This window comes from Alternaria arborescens (assembly GCF_004154835.1).
Source record: "Alternaria arborescens strain FERA 675 chromosome Unknown contig_17, whole genome shotgun sequence".
In the NCBI taxonomy this organism is placed as follows: domain Eukaryota; kingdom Fungi; phylum Ascomycota; class Dothideomycetes; order Pleosporales; family Pleosporaceae; genus Alternaria; species Alternaria arborescens.
Window position 1 is genome coordinate 490,104 of NW_021167872.1, and position 14,174 is coordinate 504,277.

At 52.3% G+C, this 14,174-nt stretch overlaps 5 protein-coding genes across 5 annotated transcripts; 2 read left to right on the forward strand and 3 right to left on the reverse strand.

The window, feature by feature from the left end:
• Nucleotides 1–457: 457 nt before the first annotated feature.
• On the reverse strand, nucleotides 458–1,561 carry AA0111_g7607 (hypothetical protein; the record flags this gene model as incomplete). Its single annotated transcript, XM_028653962.1, has 3 exons — nucleotides 458–897; nucleotides 975–1,341; nucleotides 1,430–1,561. 3 exons carry the CDS (start codon nucleotides 1,559–1,561, stop codon nucleotides 458–460), a joined length of 939 nt encoding a protein of 312 aa, XP_028504846.1.
• A 657-nt stretch (nucleotides 1,562–2,218) lies between these two features.
• AA0111_g7608 (Hydroxymethylglutaryl-CoA synthase) lies at nucleotides 2,219–3,813 on the reverse strand (the record flags this gene model as incomplete). Its single annotated transcript, XM_028653963.1, has 4 exons — nucleotides 2,219–2,356; nucleotides 2,413–3,491; nucleotides 3,562–3,664; nucleotides 3,754–3,813. The coding sequence occupies 4 exons, from the start codon at nucleotides 3,811–3,813 to the stop codon at nucleotides 2,219–2,221; spliced, it is 1,380 nt and encodes a 459-aa protein (XP_028504853.1).
• Nucleotides 3,814–5,539: 1,726 nt separating this feature from the next.
• AA0111_g7609 (hypothetical protein) lies at nucleotides 5,540–7,957 on the forward strand (the record flags this gene model as incomplete). The annotated part of the gene is made up of 2 exons (XM_028653964.1): nucleotides 5,540–6,828; nucleotides 6,877–7,957. 2 exons carry the CDS (start codon nucleotides 5,540–5,542, stop codon nucleotides 7,955–7,957), a joined length of 2,370 nt encoding a protein of 789 aa, XP_028504852.1.
• A 543-nt stretch (nucleotides 7,958–8,500) lies between these two features.
• Nucleotides 8,501–9,799, reverse strand: AA0111_g7610 (hypothetical protein; the record flags this gene model as incomplete). The annotated part of the gene is made up of 1 exon (XM_028653966.1): nucleotides 8,501–9,799. The coding sequence occupies one exon, from the start codon at nucleotides 9,797–9,799 to the stop codon at nucleotides 8,501–8,503; it is 1,299 nt and encodes a 432-aa protein (XP_028504976.1).
• Nucleotides 9,800–10,413: 614 nt separating this feature from the next.
• On the forward strand, nucleotides 10,414–13,586 carry AA0111_g7611 (hypothetical protein; the record flags this gene model as incomplete). The annotated part of the gene is made up of 7 exons (XM_028653967.1): nucleotides 10,414–10,460; nucleotides 10,536–10,542; nucleotides 10,595–10,706; nucleotides 10,770–12,251; nucleotides 12,317–12,457; nucleotides 12,522–13,423; nucleotides 13,473–13,586. The coding sequence occupies 7 exons, from the start codon at nucleotides 10,414–10,416 to the stop codon at nucleotides 13,584–13,586; spliced, it is 2,805 nt and encodes a 934-aa protein (XP_028504977.1).
• Between the last annotated feature and the right edge of the window lie 588 nt (nucleotides 13,587–14,174).

Below are 14,174 nucleotides of genomic sequence, written 5' to 3' on the forward strand. Positions count from 1 at the left end.
GGTGAATAGAATGACCTCTCTCTCTCTAACAACTCAGCTTCTCAACTCGAAGTGTGTTTCATCGCAACTGAGTTTGAAACCTCATGCGAGTTTGGCCTGCTCCATCAGGCAAATACCAAAAGCCATTTCTGCCGTGCTTACCGACCTCGAAATGGTCTTGCGTTTCGTGCTTCAGTTCGGTCCCTGACGCGGCAGAACAACATCCCTGTTGTTCACGTGAGCTGCATGTTCATCTTATCAGATTGATCTCTCTGCGGGCTGCTGTGTGATGACGGAGGATCTAGCCTGTCTCGGCGCCTATGATGCATGTTAGACATGCTGCCGAGGTGCTGTCCAGATGAAGTATATATTTGTATGCGCGCATATTTCAAGTTGATTTCAGGAAGATTTATACGTAGCACTACCTAAATGGCCTTTGCACATCCTTGAAAATGCAATGCAGTGAATATAGGTCTATCTACAATTTCGCCTTGCCTTGACCCTCGCACTTGACCAGCGCGCGTCCATTGGTGAGAACAGTCTTACCTCCCTCGACCTTTACGATGAACCTAATCTCCTCCAACCCGTCAGCATTTATATCGCCAGTTCTCCACATGTCCGTAATCAGCTTGTCTCCTGGCTTGACAGGTGCCGCAAATCTCGCCTGGAACTCCTTCAAGTTTTCAGGTTTCGAGCCACCAAATGCTTTCAAGATGGCATGTGCAGACATGTTCCAGGAAAACAGACCGTGAATGATGGGGCCACCGAAGCCCATCTTCTTGCCTGGCTCAGGGTCGGCGTGGAGAGGGTTGTAGTCGCCATTCAGACGGTACAGGTGTGCTGTCTCCATTGTGGTTTGATGGACATGGGTGTGGTCGGGGTTACGCGAGGGTGGAGGGTAGTTGGGCTGTTTGGGTCCTGCGGATGGGTTAGTTCAACGTTGTCCGTATTTGTTAGATTACTAGCGCTGTGAAGGCTTCACGAGAAAGACATACCCTTCGGTCCACCCCAACCGCCCTGGCCAACGTAGAAGCCACTGCCTACAGCTCTGGTGTAGGTCTCTCCACTCTCAGCATCAACAAGGCGTTGTTCCGTCTCCACGACGGTAGCCTTGCCCTTGTCATAAACACCGAGTACCTTGCTCCTGATCTCAAACTTGCGTCCATCGCTTGTTACAGGAAGTGGTTTGAGGACTTGGATCTTGCGCTCGCCATCGAGAATGTGCTTGGTGTCGAACTTGGGAACACCTTCAATAGGCTCTGCATTGCTGCGCGCGTAAAAGTCAATGACTTCTTGGTCCGTGTGCTTGAAAGGGAGGATGATAGGATAAGTCGGAAAGGCGGCAAACGAGGGATGGAGCTCCTGCAGGACATGTTAGATGCATTACAAAGCTTGTGGCTTGCGTGTATAGAGGCTGGAGATGGGTCTTAGTTCCATCAGATATACTTACGTAGAGAAAGTGTAGCTCATCTGGGTAGGTAGCGCCAATGCTGTTCGCAAAAAGCAGCAGGTCGCGCTTGAGCCATTTCACCTCATACGAGGGAAACTCAAAGCCGACGCCAGGACCCAATTCTTTACCCATGATGAAAGTGGATATGATGATATACGCTGATTGAAATGCGCGACTACAAGGACGACAGGTTGGTTTGAGGAAGAAGTGGGCGCTCAGTTGGAGTCGTAAGCTTCCAGGTTCCCAGCGGGGCGGCAATCGCGACGCGGAGCTGGAGTTTGAGCCGAGGTTCGATTCGTCCAAAATTGGTCAAGTCGAGTAATTCCACAACAGGATTAGTATTGAACAATGCGACTCAAGATTAATTAGCTGAGTTTTGGATGCCAATGCCAATGCCAATGCCAATGCCGATGTCGGTTTGGATGAGTCTTTTGCCTTGCTGTGGGACCATGTTACAAGTTTGAACATCATATTAGTCTATCTACAGTGTCGATGCTTCGATCAGAAGCCAATATTAAGGCGGCAAAACTCTTGTCATGCCTCCATGCAGATCGTGACAATATACCTGTATAATCCTTCCCATCCCTGTCATCCATCGTAATATCGTGATACCACGTCCTCACACTACCCTACGGTCAACAAAGTGGGACCACAATCCCATACGCCGAGTGTGAAATGATGCAACCTTTCGAGTCTAAGCTGAATCATGGAGATGACTCCCGCAAATGCTCAGAATGCAAGCGAAGGAAGAAATGAAGTTGTGGGGGTATAATGTGGCAGATTGGTCGTCTAGTGCTTGACCTCGTAGGAGCGGCGGAACATGCTGTCGATGCCGGTAAGGTAGTAGGTGCCGGGAACAATGGTGTCAACGCTTCCCTTGGGAGTGAAGTCCTTCTGGAGGTGAGCCTGCTCACGGAGGTTGCACATCTAGAAGAAAGTGTTAGTAGAATGCTTCACGATGAACCAGGATTCAAGAGACTTACCTCATCGTAGACCTCAGGGGCGACTACACGCCTCTTCTCGAGACGGTTCTGGATGTCAAGCTGCTTGGCAATGTTCTCGGTGCTGCCCTTGACGGTGAAGGAGAACAAGGAGGAGGCCAGACCACTTCCGTAGCTGAACATGCCGATGCGCTTGCCCTCGAGGTCCTGGCTGCTGATGTTGGCGAGCAAGCTGCACAAGCTACCGTAGACACTACCACAGTACATGTTACCGCACTGAGTGGGGACTTGGATGCTGGGCTGGACGCGAGACGCGTAGCGCTTCTTAGCGAGACCCATGAAGACCTTCTCTACAGTCTTGTCAGAGACAGAGGTGGCGTAGTCGAGGTCGCGGAGCTCAGCGGGAACCTCGGCGAAGATGGGGTTGGAAGGGTTGGCAAGGAAGTCGTTGTAGAGCAGACGCGCGTACGACTTGGCTACAAGCTTGCAGGTGGGGGCGTGGAAAGCCATGTAGTCGAAGCGGTCGAGAGCCGTCTCGAGCTCCTGGCTGCCGTTGACACCGTTTCCGTTTTGTTGCGACTTGAGAGTCTTCTCGCGCTCGTTGTAGGCCTTGTAGCAGGCGTCGACAGCCTCGGTGTAGCAGCGAACCGAGAAGTGGCCGTCAACGACGGGGTACTCGCTGGTGAAGTCGGGCTTGTAGAAGTCGTATGCGTGCCTGATGTAAGAGCCACGCTGGCCAGCATCCATGACAATGGGCGCGTTGGGACCAATGAGCATGGCAACACATCCAGCGCCACCAGTCGGGCGGGCGTTGCCCTTCTTGTACAGCGCAATGTCTCCAGCAACGACAACGGCATCACGGCCGTCCCAGGCCGATGACTCCATCCAGTTTACGGAGTTGAAGAGAGCGTTGGTTCCACCGTAGCATGCATTGACGGTGTCAACACCCTCAATGTTGTAGTTGCCAGATTCCTCGAAAAGCTGCATGAGCACAGACTTGACGGACTTGGACTTGTCGAGCAGAGTCTCGGTACCGACTTCGAGACGGCCAATGCTCTTGGGGTCGACGTTGTACTTCTTGAACAGCGAGGTGACGGTGGTCAGGGCGAGGGAGTAAATGTCTGCGTAGAGAGGGTGTCAGTCTTGCCTCTAGGTATCATGTAGCATGCAGTCAGAAAATGTTGAACCCACCCTCACGGTCGTCGCAGAAGGACATCTTGGTCTGGCCGAGACCAATGGTGTATTTGCCTTGAGAGACGCCATCGAACTTCTCGAGTTCAGCCTGGTCAACGCACTGTGGACGGCTTGTTAGCATGCGTTGTTGCAAAGCAGCGCGTGAGCATTGGGACGGCAAGTACCGCGCTTGCCGCATGGACGACATACCTGGCTGGGGAAGTAAAGCTCAATGGCTTTGATACCGATGTTGGAAGGACGAGCAGCCATGTTTGCAAGAGTACAGAAATGTTGTGAGGGGAGCAGAAAGGGAGTGTGTTGGCCAGGGAGGGGAGTTCACCGCCTTAAGTAGTTTGACGAGTAAATCCTACGCGACAATGGCAAGGTGCAGTTTAGTAGCGGCTATCAGTTCAGTTTCGTGGCAATGCTAGTACGGGCGTGGGTACAAGTCTCGAAAGGGGAGAATTAACGGGTTTTGTGCACAAGTTAGCCCTCAACAATGCCAACAGCGGCCCACGCGCTTGATTGTTGTGTCTGCTAGTCCCTGAGATTTTCGGTACATTCTTTTCGGTGCATTCAGGGTCTGGCTGCGAAGACCGGCGTGGGTATTGATAGCGGGGCAATCATACCACGAAAAAGAAAAGTGTGCATGCCGCCTTGCTCTCTCTGACACGACGCGCATGCTCCTTCGCCCTTATCCCGACTTCACACGACCATGCTGCTAACATGGCGAGTTGGCCCTTTTCATCCGAGCGGGAGAAGTACTCGCTCGACCACCTATCGCCGCCGCGCTTGGCATGCAGGGATTTACTAGCTAGTCAGGCACTCAGGAACCATCAGCCCATCACAACAAGTCACCCCTACCAACCTCATACTCTCCGAAAGAAGAGTACTTGCCGTGTGCTCATGACACAGCCTCCACGGTATGCGTAATGCCGCGTCATGATGGCTGCGAAACTTCCAACTCGGTGCAGCTGCAAGGTATCTGGCACCGGCAGAACAGGACAGAATACTGTTGCCTGTAGACCCGAGTTACGAGTTGTGTTTATGGAAGCAGATATACTCAGGAGTAGTCGGACGAGACTGCTGAATTCGACTCCTTTCTGCCAGAACTACGAGTAACATAAAGATATCCGAGATTCGCACAACGGATGGGGATAGCATAAGAAGTGAGAGCCGTAGCGTCAACTACCTATAGTCTTTCGGAGTAGATGGAAATTATCCGCTCTATAGAGTGGAAAATGTGCCACCACTTGACATCCAACCAGAAAAATTGACTGGGACATCCTGGGCAGATGACGCTGTGGATGACATGTTCAACACGTGCCTCACATGCTCAGTAGGCGAGTATATAAAAGCACCGCATGGCTTGTCTTGTCTTGCCAGATAATTTGGTCTTGAAAATGGGATGCACACTGGATCCTACTTGCATAGCGGAGAATACAGTGGTCGATAAGTTCTGTCGAACGTGTTCTGTCTAGCAGTAGTGGAAGTAGCCGTCCCAATATTAGACATGATTAAGATCGGGCAGTCCCAAAGTAGCCGTATATTAACGCGAGAGGGGCAAAAGTGTGCTCGCAGCCATTCAGGCAACGTTGACAGACATACAGTGCGAAGAGACGATACATGGAGAGAGATTCAAGGTGGAAGGTTGATGAGTTGGTCCAGGCGGGGGGAGGGCTTGTGTTCTCGAAGGGCTGCTTATCGAGGGTTCCAAGGTTCCAAGGTTCCAAGGCTGGTGTTCGCCCGTGCGCCTTTTAGTGGCGCCAGCGTCTCAGGACAACCTCTGCCAAACGTGATGCACCTTCTCTCCACTACCAACTACACGACACGACACACGCCAATTCGCACCACACTCGCTACACGCGCGCCATCCATCGCTGCAGAGCGCGCACCGCATCGAGCAAAAATACGACGAGACGACTGCATCGCTTGCTGGGAGGACTGAAAGGGGAGAGGAACGGGCCTTTGTGGCTCTCAGGGACAGTTCGGCGTCATGGACCGACGCAACAGCAACGACGACGAGCCATCGCGGCGGCTGAGCAACCCCGATGTCTTTGGCGACGACTACGAAATCGACCCGGACGAGGACGATTTCATGCCCTCGGTCTCGGATGGCTTCCGACCAGCCAACACGAGCGAGGCATGGCAGGGCGGCCGCCAGAACCACGACCGGATAGGCGACGCGCCGCAACGACAAGCATCGACATCGAAACACCCCGAGAGCGACTTGCGCAGGACGGCAACGCGAAATAGCACCGCCAAGGTGCGGGACTCTATGACACAAGACGGCCGACCGCCCCTCAACCGTGGGCCCAGCCACCACTCGCCCCTTGCACACCGCGACTCAGTGAGCTCTGCCGGGTCCTTTGCGACGACCAGCAATTCTGAGAACCCCTTTGAGACGGGCCCCAGCCATCCATATGGCATGTATCCTCAGCTGTCAATGGCACGGCCACTTAGCGTAGCAACTAGCTCCACCGAGCGCCAACCGCATCGATCAATGTCACTGCAACGGCCGACACACCCATACGCCATGTACTCGCAAAGCGGTATTGTCGACCAAGAGTCGCCAGACGAGCCAGCCCAGGCGCCTGTGCCTCAGGTCCAGTCGGCTATTCCCGTGGGATTTCCGGGCCTGAACAACGGCTATCATAGAGTCCTCGGGCCTGACGGCGAGGAGCAGGACATCATAGGGCCCGACGGACACACGGAGCAGCTTCCACCTTACTCAAGATATCCAGAAGAAGGTCCAACCAAGGCGTCTTTGGCAGCCGAGGCAAGCGCTTCGTCACGTGTTATTCCTGCTCCTGTGCAGGTCGACGCAGAGGATCCTTTCAACACCCCCGCATCACCCGTCTCGCCGCTGAGCACTACTTCATTCTCGCCACCTCCTCTACCTGCCGTTCCTCTGCTACCATCTGTCATACCCGCCCGCCTACCACCTCAGAGACCCGAAACCCAGACCGGTAATCTGGCCCCTGCCAACTCCAACTCTACCTCCGCGCAAAGCGGCACTGTCCCAGCGGACGCTTCTGACTCGTCTTCTGCATCTTTGTTGGCGACGGAGAACCACTTCTCAGAGAAGGCGGAGCCAGTCGAGGGCAAGGTCAGTTGGCGGAAAAGGAAGCTATGGGGAAAGGTGCCTATGGGCGTGGCCCTTGTGGTTCTCATTCTTATATTGGTCTTTGCCGTCGCTCTCGGCGCAGCTATTGGCACCTTTGCTGCCAAGAAACATGACGACAATGACGATCAAGATGAGAGCAAAAACCCTCATGAGGAAGCGTAAGTGTTTGTGATTCTTCGATATTTTACGTAACTAACATTTGCTAGTCAACCCCAAGTTACAGGTCAAAACGGGTCACTCTTCGACGCAGTTCCCATTTCGACTCCGGCTGGACTGTTACCACTACCAACTGGCGCTTTCGCACTTCCTCTAGGTATACCACAAGAGAGCAACCCTGGATGCCTAACACAGGCGAACCAATACTCCGCATGGTCATGTAAGATGACCTTCGCTCCCCTTGTCATAACCATCAACGACACTGTTATTGCTGGTGAAACTCAGCAAGTTGCGTCCATGGGTATTGGTCCCTCTGTGCCCCAAGGCTCCATACTATACGGTCTTCAGACTCCTTTACTTGATACCAAACCGATGGAACTAGTGCTCGACCTAGACTACAAAGCTTATGGTCCAGCTTACCATTTTTCTGCTCGATACGACAAAATCGTCATCTTGCCACCCGATGAGCTCAATTTCGGGTCAGCACTCACAAAGCGACAGGACAACAAATACCGACAGCGTTTCGAGGTCAAACCTGGCGACTATCCCTGGTACTGCTACTGGAATAACACCTATATCGAGGGTTATATCTACGCCGATGACAACTCCACAGCTGCTTCTTTCACGTCGTTTCCTACACAATGGCCTACGCCCACACCTGAACCAACTGACGATGGTGCTGTAAACATCGCCGTGGCATCGTCAGTCGGTAGTTCTGCAAGCCCCACACAGACTACCGAGGTGTCTGCAACGCCTTCGCCTGTCAACTTGGCAGTGCCAGCCCCAGTTGCGGCACGAGATTCCGCTTCAGATGCCTCTTCCCCCCCTCGTATGCCACCCTATCCCCGGATCGTCAAGATTGAGGAACGCCGCCTCCCTGATTCGCCGCAACCGTACTGCCAACAAATGCTCCTGCTCGACAATTACGAAATAACAACAGCACCCGCCCCGAACGACAGTCCCATCAGAATATGGCTGCAAGAGTTAGATCCTAGCTATGAAGAGTATTTCGCTGCTCAGCCCTCCCAGACAATCACGTTCGACAGAAAGGGCAAGCGTGAAAGCTCTCCCGATATACAGCGTCGTATGGATCCTTCGGATGCCTGTCACTGTCAGTGGATGTTTAAGTGAACGACTGGCATAATTCACAGCGCCTCTTCCTTTTCGCAATGATGCTAGAGCACGATTTTTGGATACTTATTTCATCACGGGCATTGGGTATATTACATGTGTTTGGTGTTCCTCGGCGTTTTGTTACTACGGACTTACGAGTCTCGACGCATATCTGGCATATTTCGGTGTTTCCGTCTCATTTCCTTTCCAGTCAACACGTTTGTATGCTATGTTCATAGCTTCTCACATTTTCTGTATCATCTCTGGGGACGGGAAGCAGGCCTCGCAGGCTATATTTGGCGCTTATCGTTGTTATGCTAACTTGTATATATTGAGATGGTGAGAGTTCAGAACCGCGAGTACAAATGTCGCGTGAGTTCATATTGAAAACAGATAGATAGAAGAACAAGATTATTTACATTATGAGGGTTGTCGTTTTTGGGTGTATGGTGCTGATGTTGCGCTACTAATGCCGTTCTTTAGAAACACCCTAACTGCTACATAACAAGCTGACTGTGCATACGACAAGACAACCATGCCAATTGTGAAAGAGTGTTTTGATCACTCGTCCTGCGTCCGATCGAAAACTCTAACCCCAAACTTCCACACCTCATCCACAACGAATTTCTTTTCCCCGCCCTCATCTTCCTGCAAATCTAATACCACCAAATCTGCATCCGCACCCTCCTCCAACGTGCCCTTGATACCCTGTAGTCCCAGCATCTTGGCCGGTGTCTCAGTGACCGCCTTGAGGGCCTCGGGCACACTAGCCCCCGTCCAATTCAAGAAGTTGCTAACACAGTCCACAAGTTGAATGCTACTTCCCGCAATTTTACCATTCTCCTCGAGTGTTAGCAACGGGCCCTGCTTGACGATTCGCGACCCGTTTGTCCAATCATATGTCCCATCGGGCATACCTGCCAACCCCATGGCATCGGTAACGAGAATCAGACCATCTGGATGAGCATTCCATGCTATCTTTATAGAAGTCGGGTGAAGATGAATGCCGTCCGCGATGATACCAAAATATGGTTTCTGGATAGACGACGACGGTGTACCGAGAAGGCCGAAGATGCCAGGATTGCGGTGGTGAAGAGGACGCATAGCGTTGAAGAGGTGAGTTATCATTCGTGCACCAGATTTTATGCTTGATTTTGCTTCTTCGTAGGTTGCTTCCGAGTGCCCTATCGAAACGTGTATACCGAGGGAGTTGAGATGGGGGATGGATGAGAGGGCACCGGGAAGTTCGGGTGCAAGGGTGATAAGTTTAATGGGCGAGGGCTTCTGCAGGTTGTCGCTGCCGTAACAGGCTTCCAGGTCGGAGGCATTGTTTGTTGGTTCGCGTAGGACGAGAGCATTGTGGATGCCGTTCTTAGTAGGGCTCAGGAACGGTCCTTCGCAATGGGCACCGAGAGATTCTGATCCGTATGATGCATCGCGAGCGGCGCCTGAGGGCCCTAGGAATGGCAGGGTCTGTTGGTAAACCTCTGGTAGCTGTGAAGTCAAGGTTGGCAGATATGATGTGACACCCGTTGCAACTAAGCTTCGATTGACTCGATGCACTCCCTTGGCGTAGGCCGATGTGCCTTCATCTGGGAGCACGGAGAAGTCGAAACCGTATGCGCCATTGAGTTGGGTATCAATGAGACCTGGCGAGAGGATGCGTCCACCCAAATCGACAATTTGTTCCGGTGCAGTGCGATACTCGTAGAGAATCTCTTGTCCGTTTAGAACTTTGCCGCTCTTAGAGCTTATCCATAAGTCTTGGTTGACCAAAGCATTGCCTTTTACCAATAAGCAGTTGGTGAATTTGATGACACCCGAGAAACTCCCAGGATGCACTGGTGCAACCGATGGCATTGTCGGTTGCGAGAGCCTAGTTTCCTGCTAGGTAGTAGACCCTTGTTAGATGGGAAAAAAAGTGTATATTGGTTCAAGAATCGACTGGAAGTGGAAGGAGTGGTAAGTTGTGCCTGGGCGAGCAAACTCGATACTTGTTACAAAGAGACTTGCAGCCCGTTTACTACTTCTATCGCGATTGCATCCCTACGCCTATCTCCATGCGATGATTCTGTTGAGTCATCGATGGCGGGCAAACTTGCCTTGCACGACCTGTATCGTCGCCATAAGGCACGTTGTCCAATTGCTTAGGTTGAGTGGAGTGTGGGATCGAGGTAACATGGTGATCATCACATTTGGCCGAACAATCAGCGTGTATCACGGTTGCATGTGAGGTGGCATCGAAGTGGATGTCATTGATAGTCGAGGAGGTGGATGGTGTAACGATGGACGGGCTTGCGATAGCTAGCGGCTCGCTAACCACGTACCCCAGCTTGGAATGGCGTGAATGCTACCGTGCCATCCTCCCCATCTTTCATCCACTACCAATCTGCGAGTCACGTTCAAGCCTTGGTGCCCACCCGGAATTCCACGTCGCATTCAGGGCTTCATTGCGACGCGACGGCGCTGTCATCATGAGCAAGGTCGAGAACATGGATCCTGTCTGGGACGACCTCGATAGGTGAGCATGGTGCCCACTCTCACCCTGAGAATGCGCAATGTGACAAAGAGCCAGGCTAACTTGCCCGTGATGTAGGACTATGGTGGGTCGCATCCGCCCATGCTGCACGGGATTCGCTGACGGAGGCTTTGTAGGGCCAACTGTTCATGATGGGCTTCGATGGCACCTCGGTCACTCCCCACATTCGTACGCTGATTGAGGAACATCATGTTGGCTGCATACTACTTACTGCCAAGAATTTGAAATGTCAGCAGCTTACGCTTTTTGTGGCTATTTGCCGTCGTGGGTTCTCTTACTAACTTGCCACAGCGGCCGAAGATACTACCCAGCTTATCTATGAGCTACAGAAGATTGCTCACGATGCGGGCCACCCTGTTCCTCTGGCCATTGGGATCGATCAGGAAAATGGCGGCGTTAACAGTCTTTTCGATGACATCTACATCCGCCAATATCCCAGTAACATGGGAATGGCAGCAACAGGCTCGACCGAGCTGGCTTTCGAAGTAGCCAAGGCGACTGCACAAGAGATTGCTGCGTGTGGCATTAACTGGATCTTCGGTCCGTGTCTGGATGTACTCACCAATGCACGCAACCAGCCTTTAGGAGTAAGGACGGCTGGTGACGATCCCCAGGAAGTCTCTGCCTTTGGCTGCGCCTTCATGGCAGGCTACAAGGACGCCGGGGTGGTGACTTTGGGTAAACACTTTCCTTCTTACGGTAATCTGGAGTTTCTAGGCTCGACACTTGACGTTCCTATCATCACAGAATCCTTAGAGCAACTTAGCCTAAGCGCTCTAATACCGTTCAAGAAGGCCATTGAGAGGGGCCTTGATTCCATGATGGTTGGTGGCTGCGCCATGTCATCGGCCGGACTGAATGCGATGCATGCTTGTTTGTCTGAGCAAGTTGTCGACGAACTTCTTCGAACAGACCTGAAGTTTGATGGTGTCGTGGTCTCGGAGTGTTTGGAGATGGATGCTCTCAGTCACAACATTGGTGTAGGCGGCGGTACAGTGATGGCGGTCAATGCTGGATGCGATGTGGTACTTTTATGCCGATCCTTCTCGCTTCAACAAGAAGGGCTGAAAGGCCTCAAGACTGGCATCGAGACGGAGATGGTCTCGAAAGAGCGCATCTTCAATTCACTCAGACGCGTGCTAGCCATGAAGAAGAAGTGCACATCATGGGAAAAAGCCTTGAACCCGCCAGGCATCAACTACCTGGAAAAGCTGCAGCCTTCGCATACTGCACTATCGACCAAAGCGTATAACAGCTCCATCACAGTCGTCCGGGACAAGAATAGACTTTTGCCGCTAACGAACATACTTGAGAGCGAAGAAGAGCTTCTTCTGCTGACACCACTTGTGAAGCCCTTGGCTGCATCAGCGGCGTCACGAGCAATATCTGATGCTGCTAACGGTGCAGCAGGTCATTCGCCAGAGCCTGCTGTATGGGATCGGAGCTCGTCAGTAATGAGTGGGGAACGAGTCTTTAGAGAACTGGGCCGTTCTCTCGCCAGGCAACGCAACGGGAGACTACTTCACACATCTTACACTGCAAACGGTGTTCGCCCAGTCCATGAAAATCTCATTAATCGGGCAAGTGCAATCATCGTACTTACGGCTGACGCCAACCGGAATCTGTACCAGCATGGTTTCACCAAACATGTCTCAATGATTTGCAACATGCAGTACACGACTGGTGGCGAGAGGCGCGAAAAACCTCTGATCGTCGTAGCAGTTTCAAGCCCGTACGATTTTGCAATCGATACATCGATTGGGACATACATATGTAAGTGACATCCATTTACGAACTGCATATGAGAGAAATACTGAGTTTGTACACCAAATTTAAAGGCACCTACGATTTCACAGAGACAGCACTCAACTCCCTCGTCAGGGTACTGTATGGTGAATTGACTCCTTCTGGAACACTACCGGGCACTATCAGTAAAAGCCAAAAGCTCCACCCAAGCAAGCAGCATTGGTTAGTCGAGAGTAAGTCGTGGCTGTACGAACTGCATGTGAGACATATACTGACTTAGTACCTTCACATGTGCAGTCTTCAACGAAGAGCGAGACGGAAACGCTCTGGATACGTTAGTCGCAGCTGTCGTTGAAAGCACAGCTCCGAGCCAACGGTCAGAGATGGCAAGCGCGACGTCAAATTCATTCATCCTGCACCACCCGGAAGTAGAAGAATCACACTTCGTCGTCAGAAACAGCAGCACACAAGCACTCTATGGATTCTGCTCGACCTACTTCTTCAAGGCCACAGGCACCGGTGTGATTGGGGCTCTGTTTGTAGACCCAGCAAGGAGAAAGCTCTCGATTGGTCATTCGCTGCACAACCGAGCTATTCGGACACTTCTGCAGAAGGAGGGTATCAAGAGATTTCAGCTTGGGTCACGCCTCCCAAGTATGTATCTTGGAATCCCAACCGGACATGGAAATGAGCGCAAACGACTTCGATCGTGGTTTGCTCAGCTTGGCTGGGGCGCAGCACTTTCTCGTCCCGTCTGTAACATGGTTGCGCGCAATTTGCAGACATGGACTCCGCCCACTGGCATGGCCAAGAGTCTAGCAAGTGCAGGAGCACAATTTGACCTTGTGTACGGATGGGATTATGCAGGACCTATTCTCGACCATATCAAGACGAGCAATCGCCAAGGCTTAGCGGAGGTGTACAAGCTTGCCCTCACAGACCCGACGGCTTGTGGTATTATTCGGGCTAAGCGACCAGAAGACGGCGCGTTGGTAGGTACTGTTGTGCTTTACAACAACCACTCGCGACTTGCTGAGTACATACCTCCGCTGAAGCACCTCAACGAGGCGGCTGGAGGTATTTCCTCGCCCGTCATATCACCTGGAGTAGGAGAGTACTCGACACTACTGCAGGGGCTGATCCTTCTTGGCATGCGGCAGATCAAGCAGCTGGGGTGCAACGCATGCTTGCTCGACTATGTGAGTAGCCGTCGGTCGGTCGGCTACGACAGCATACTGACACAGACAGATGGACGGAGACGGCAACTTTGACGGCTTTTCGGCAATGGGATTCGATGTCATGCATAACTTTGAGGAAGTTAGCTGCGATGCTGCGACATGGACTATGATCCCGCCCGCATGATTGGGCTGGCTCTTCCCGTCAGAGGCCGAGGGCGCTGGCTACTTTGTCCAAAGCTTCTTGGGTCGGCGTTTGGGAATATTCTAGGCTCGTGTTTTGGTTTGCTTTTTTGGTATCCGGTACGGGCAGGCGTCCCATTGGTTGTGACTACCGCTTGTACCATAATGTGATGTCATTGCATGTAGAAAGCCGTGCGGTCGTGGACTGATGTACTCGGATCGGATGGTTCCCTCCAAGGGTCTGTCGGCCTCTCCGTGCCGCTGAATAGTTTGAGGTGACAGACGTGATAGATGGCGACGTCGGATTAGGGGTGGTTGCAGAGGTGGTTGTTATTTTTAAAGCTGAGCGGGTCCATAGCTAGAGTAGGAGGCTGAAGCGCCACTGGTGCGATGGCGTAGGGTGATCAGCGTTCGGCTTGTCCCTTCGAGAAGGGCTACCGAAGAAGCCGCGTGCCAGGGCGCAGTGCGTTGTGGAGGATTGGGGAGGTATACAACATGTGTCGGAGCATCTTCTGCATCGCATGTCTCAAGACAGGCCAAGCGTATCCTTCCCGTTGATATACCCGTTGGTAAATTCCCCTGCCGAGCCCCA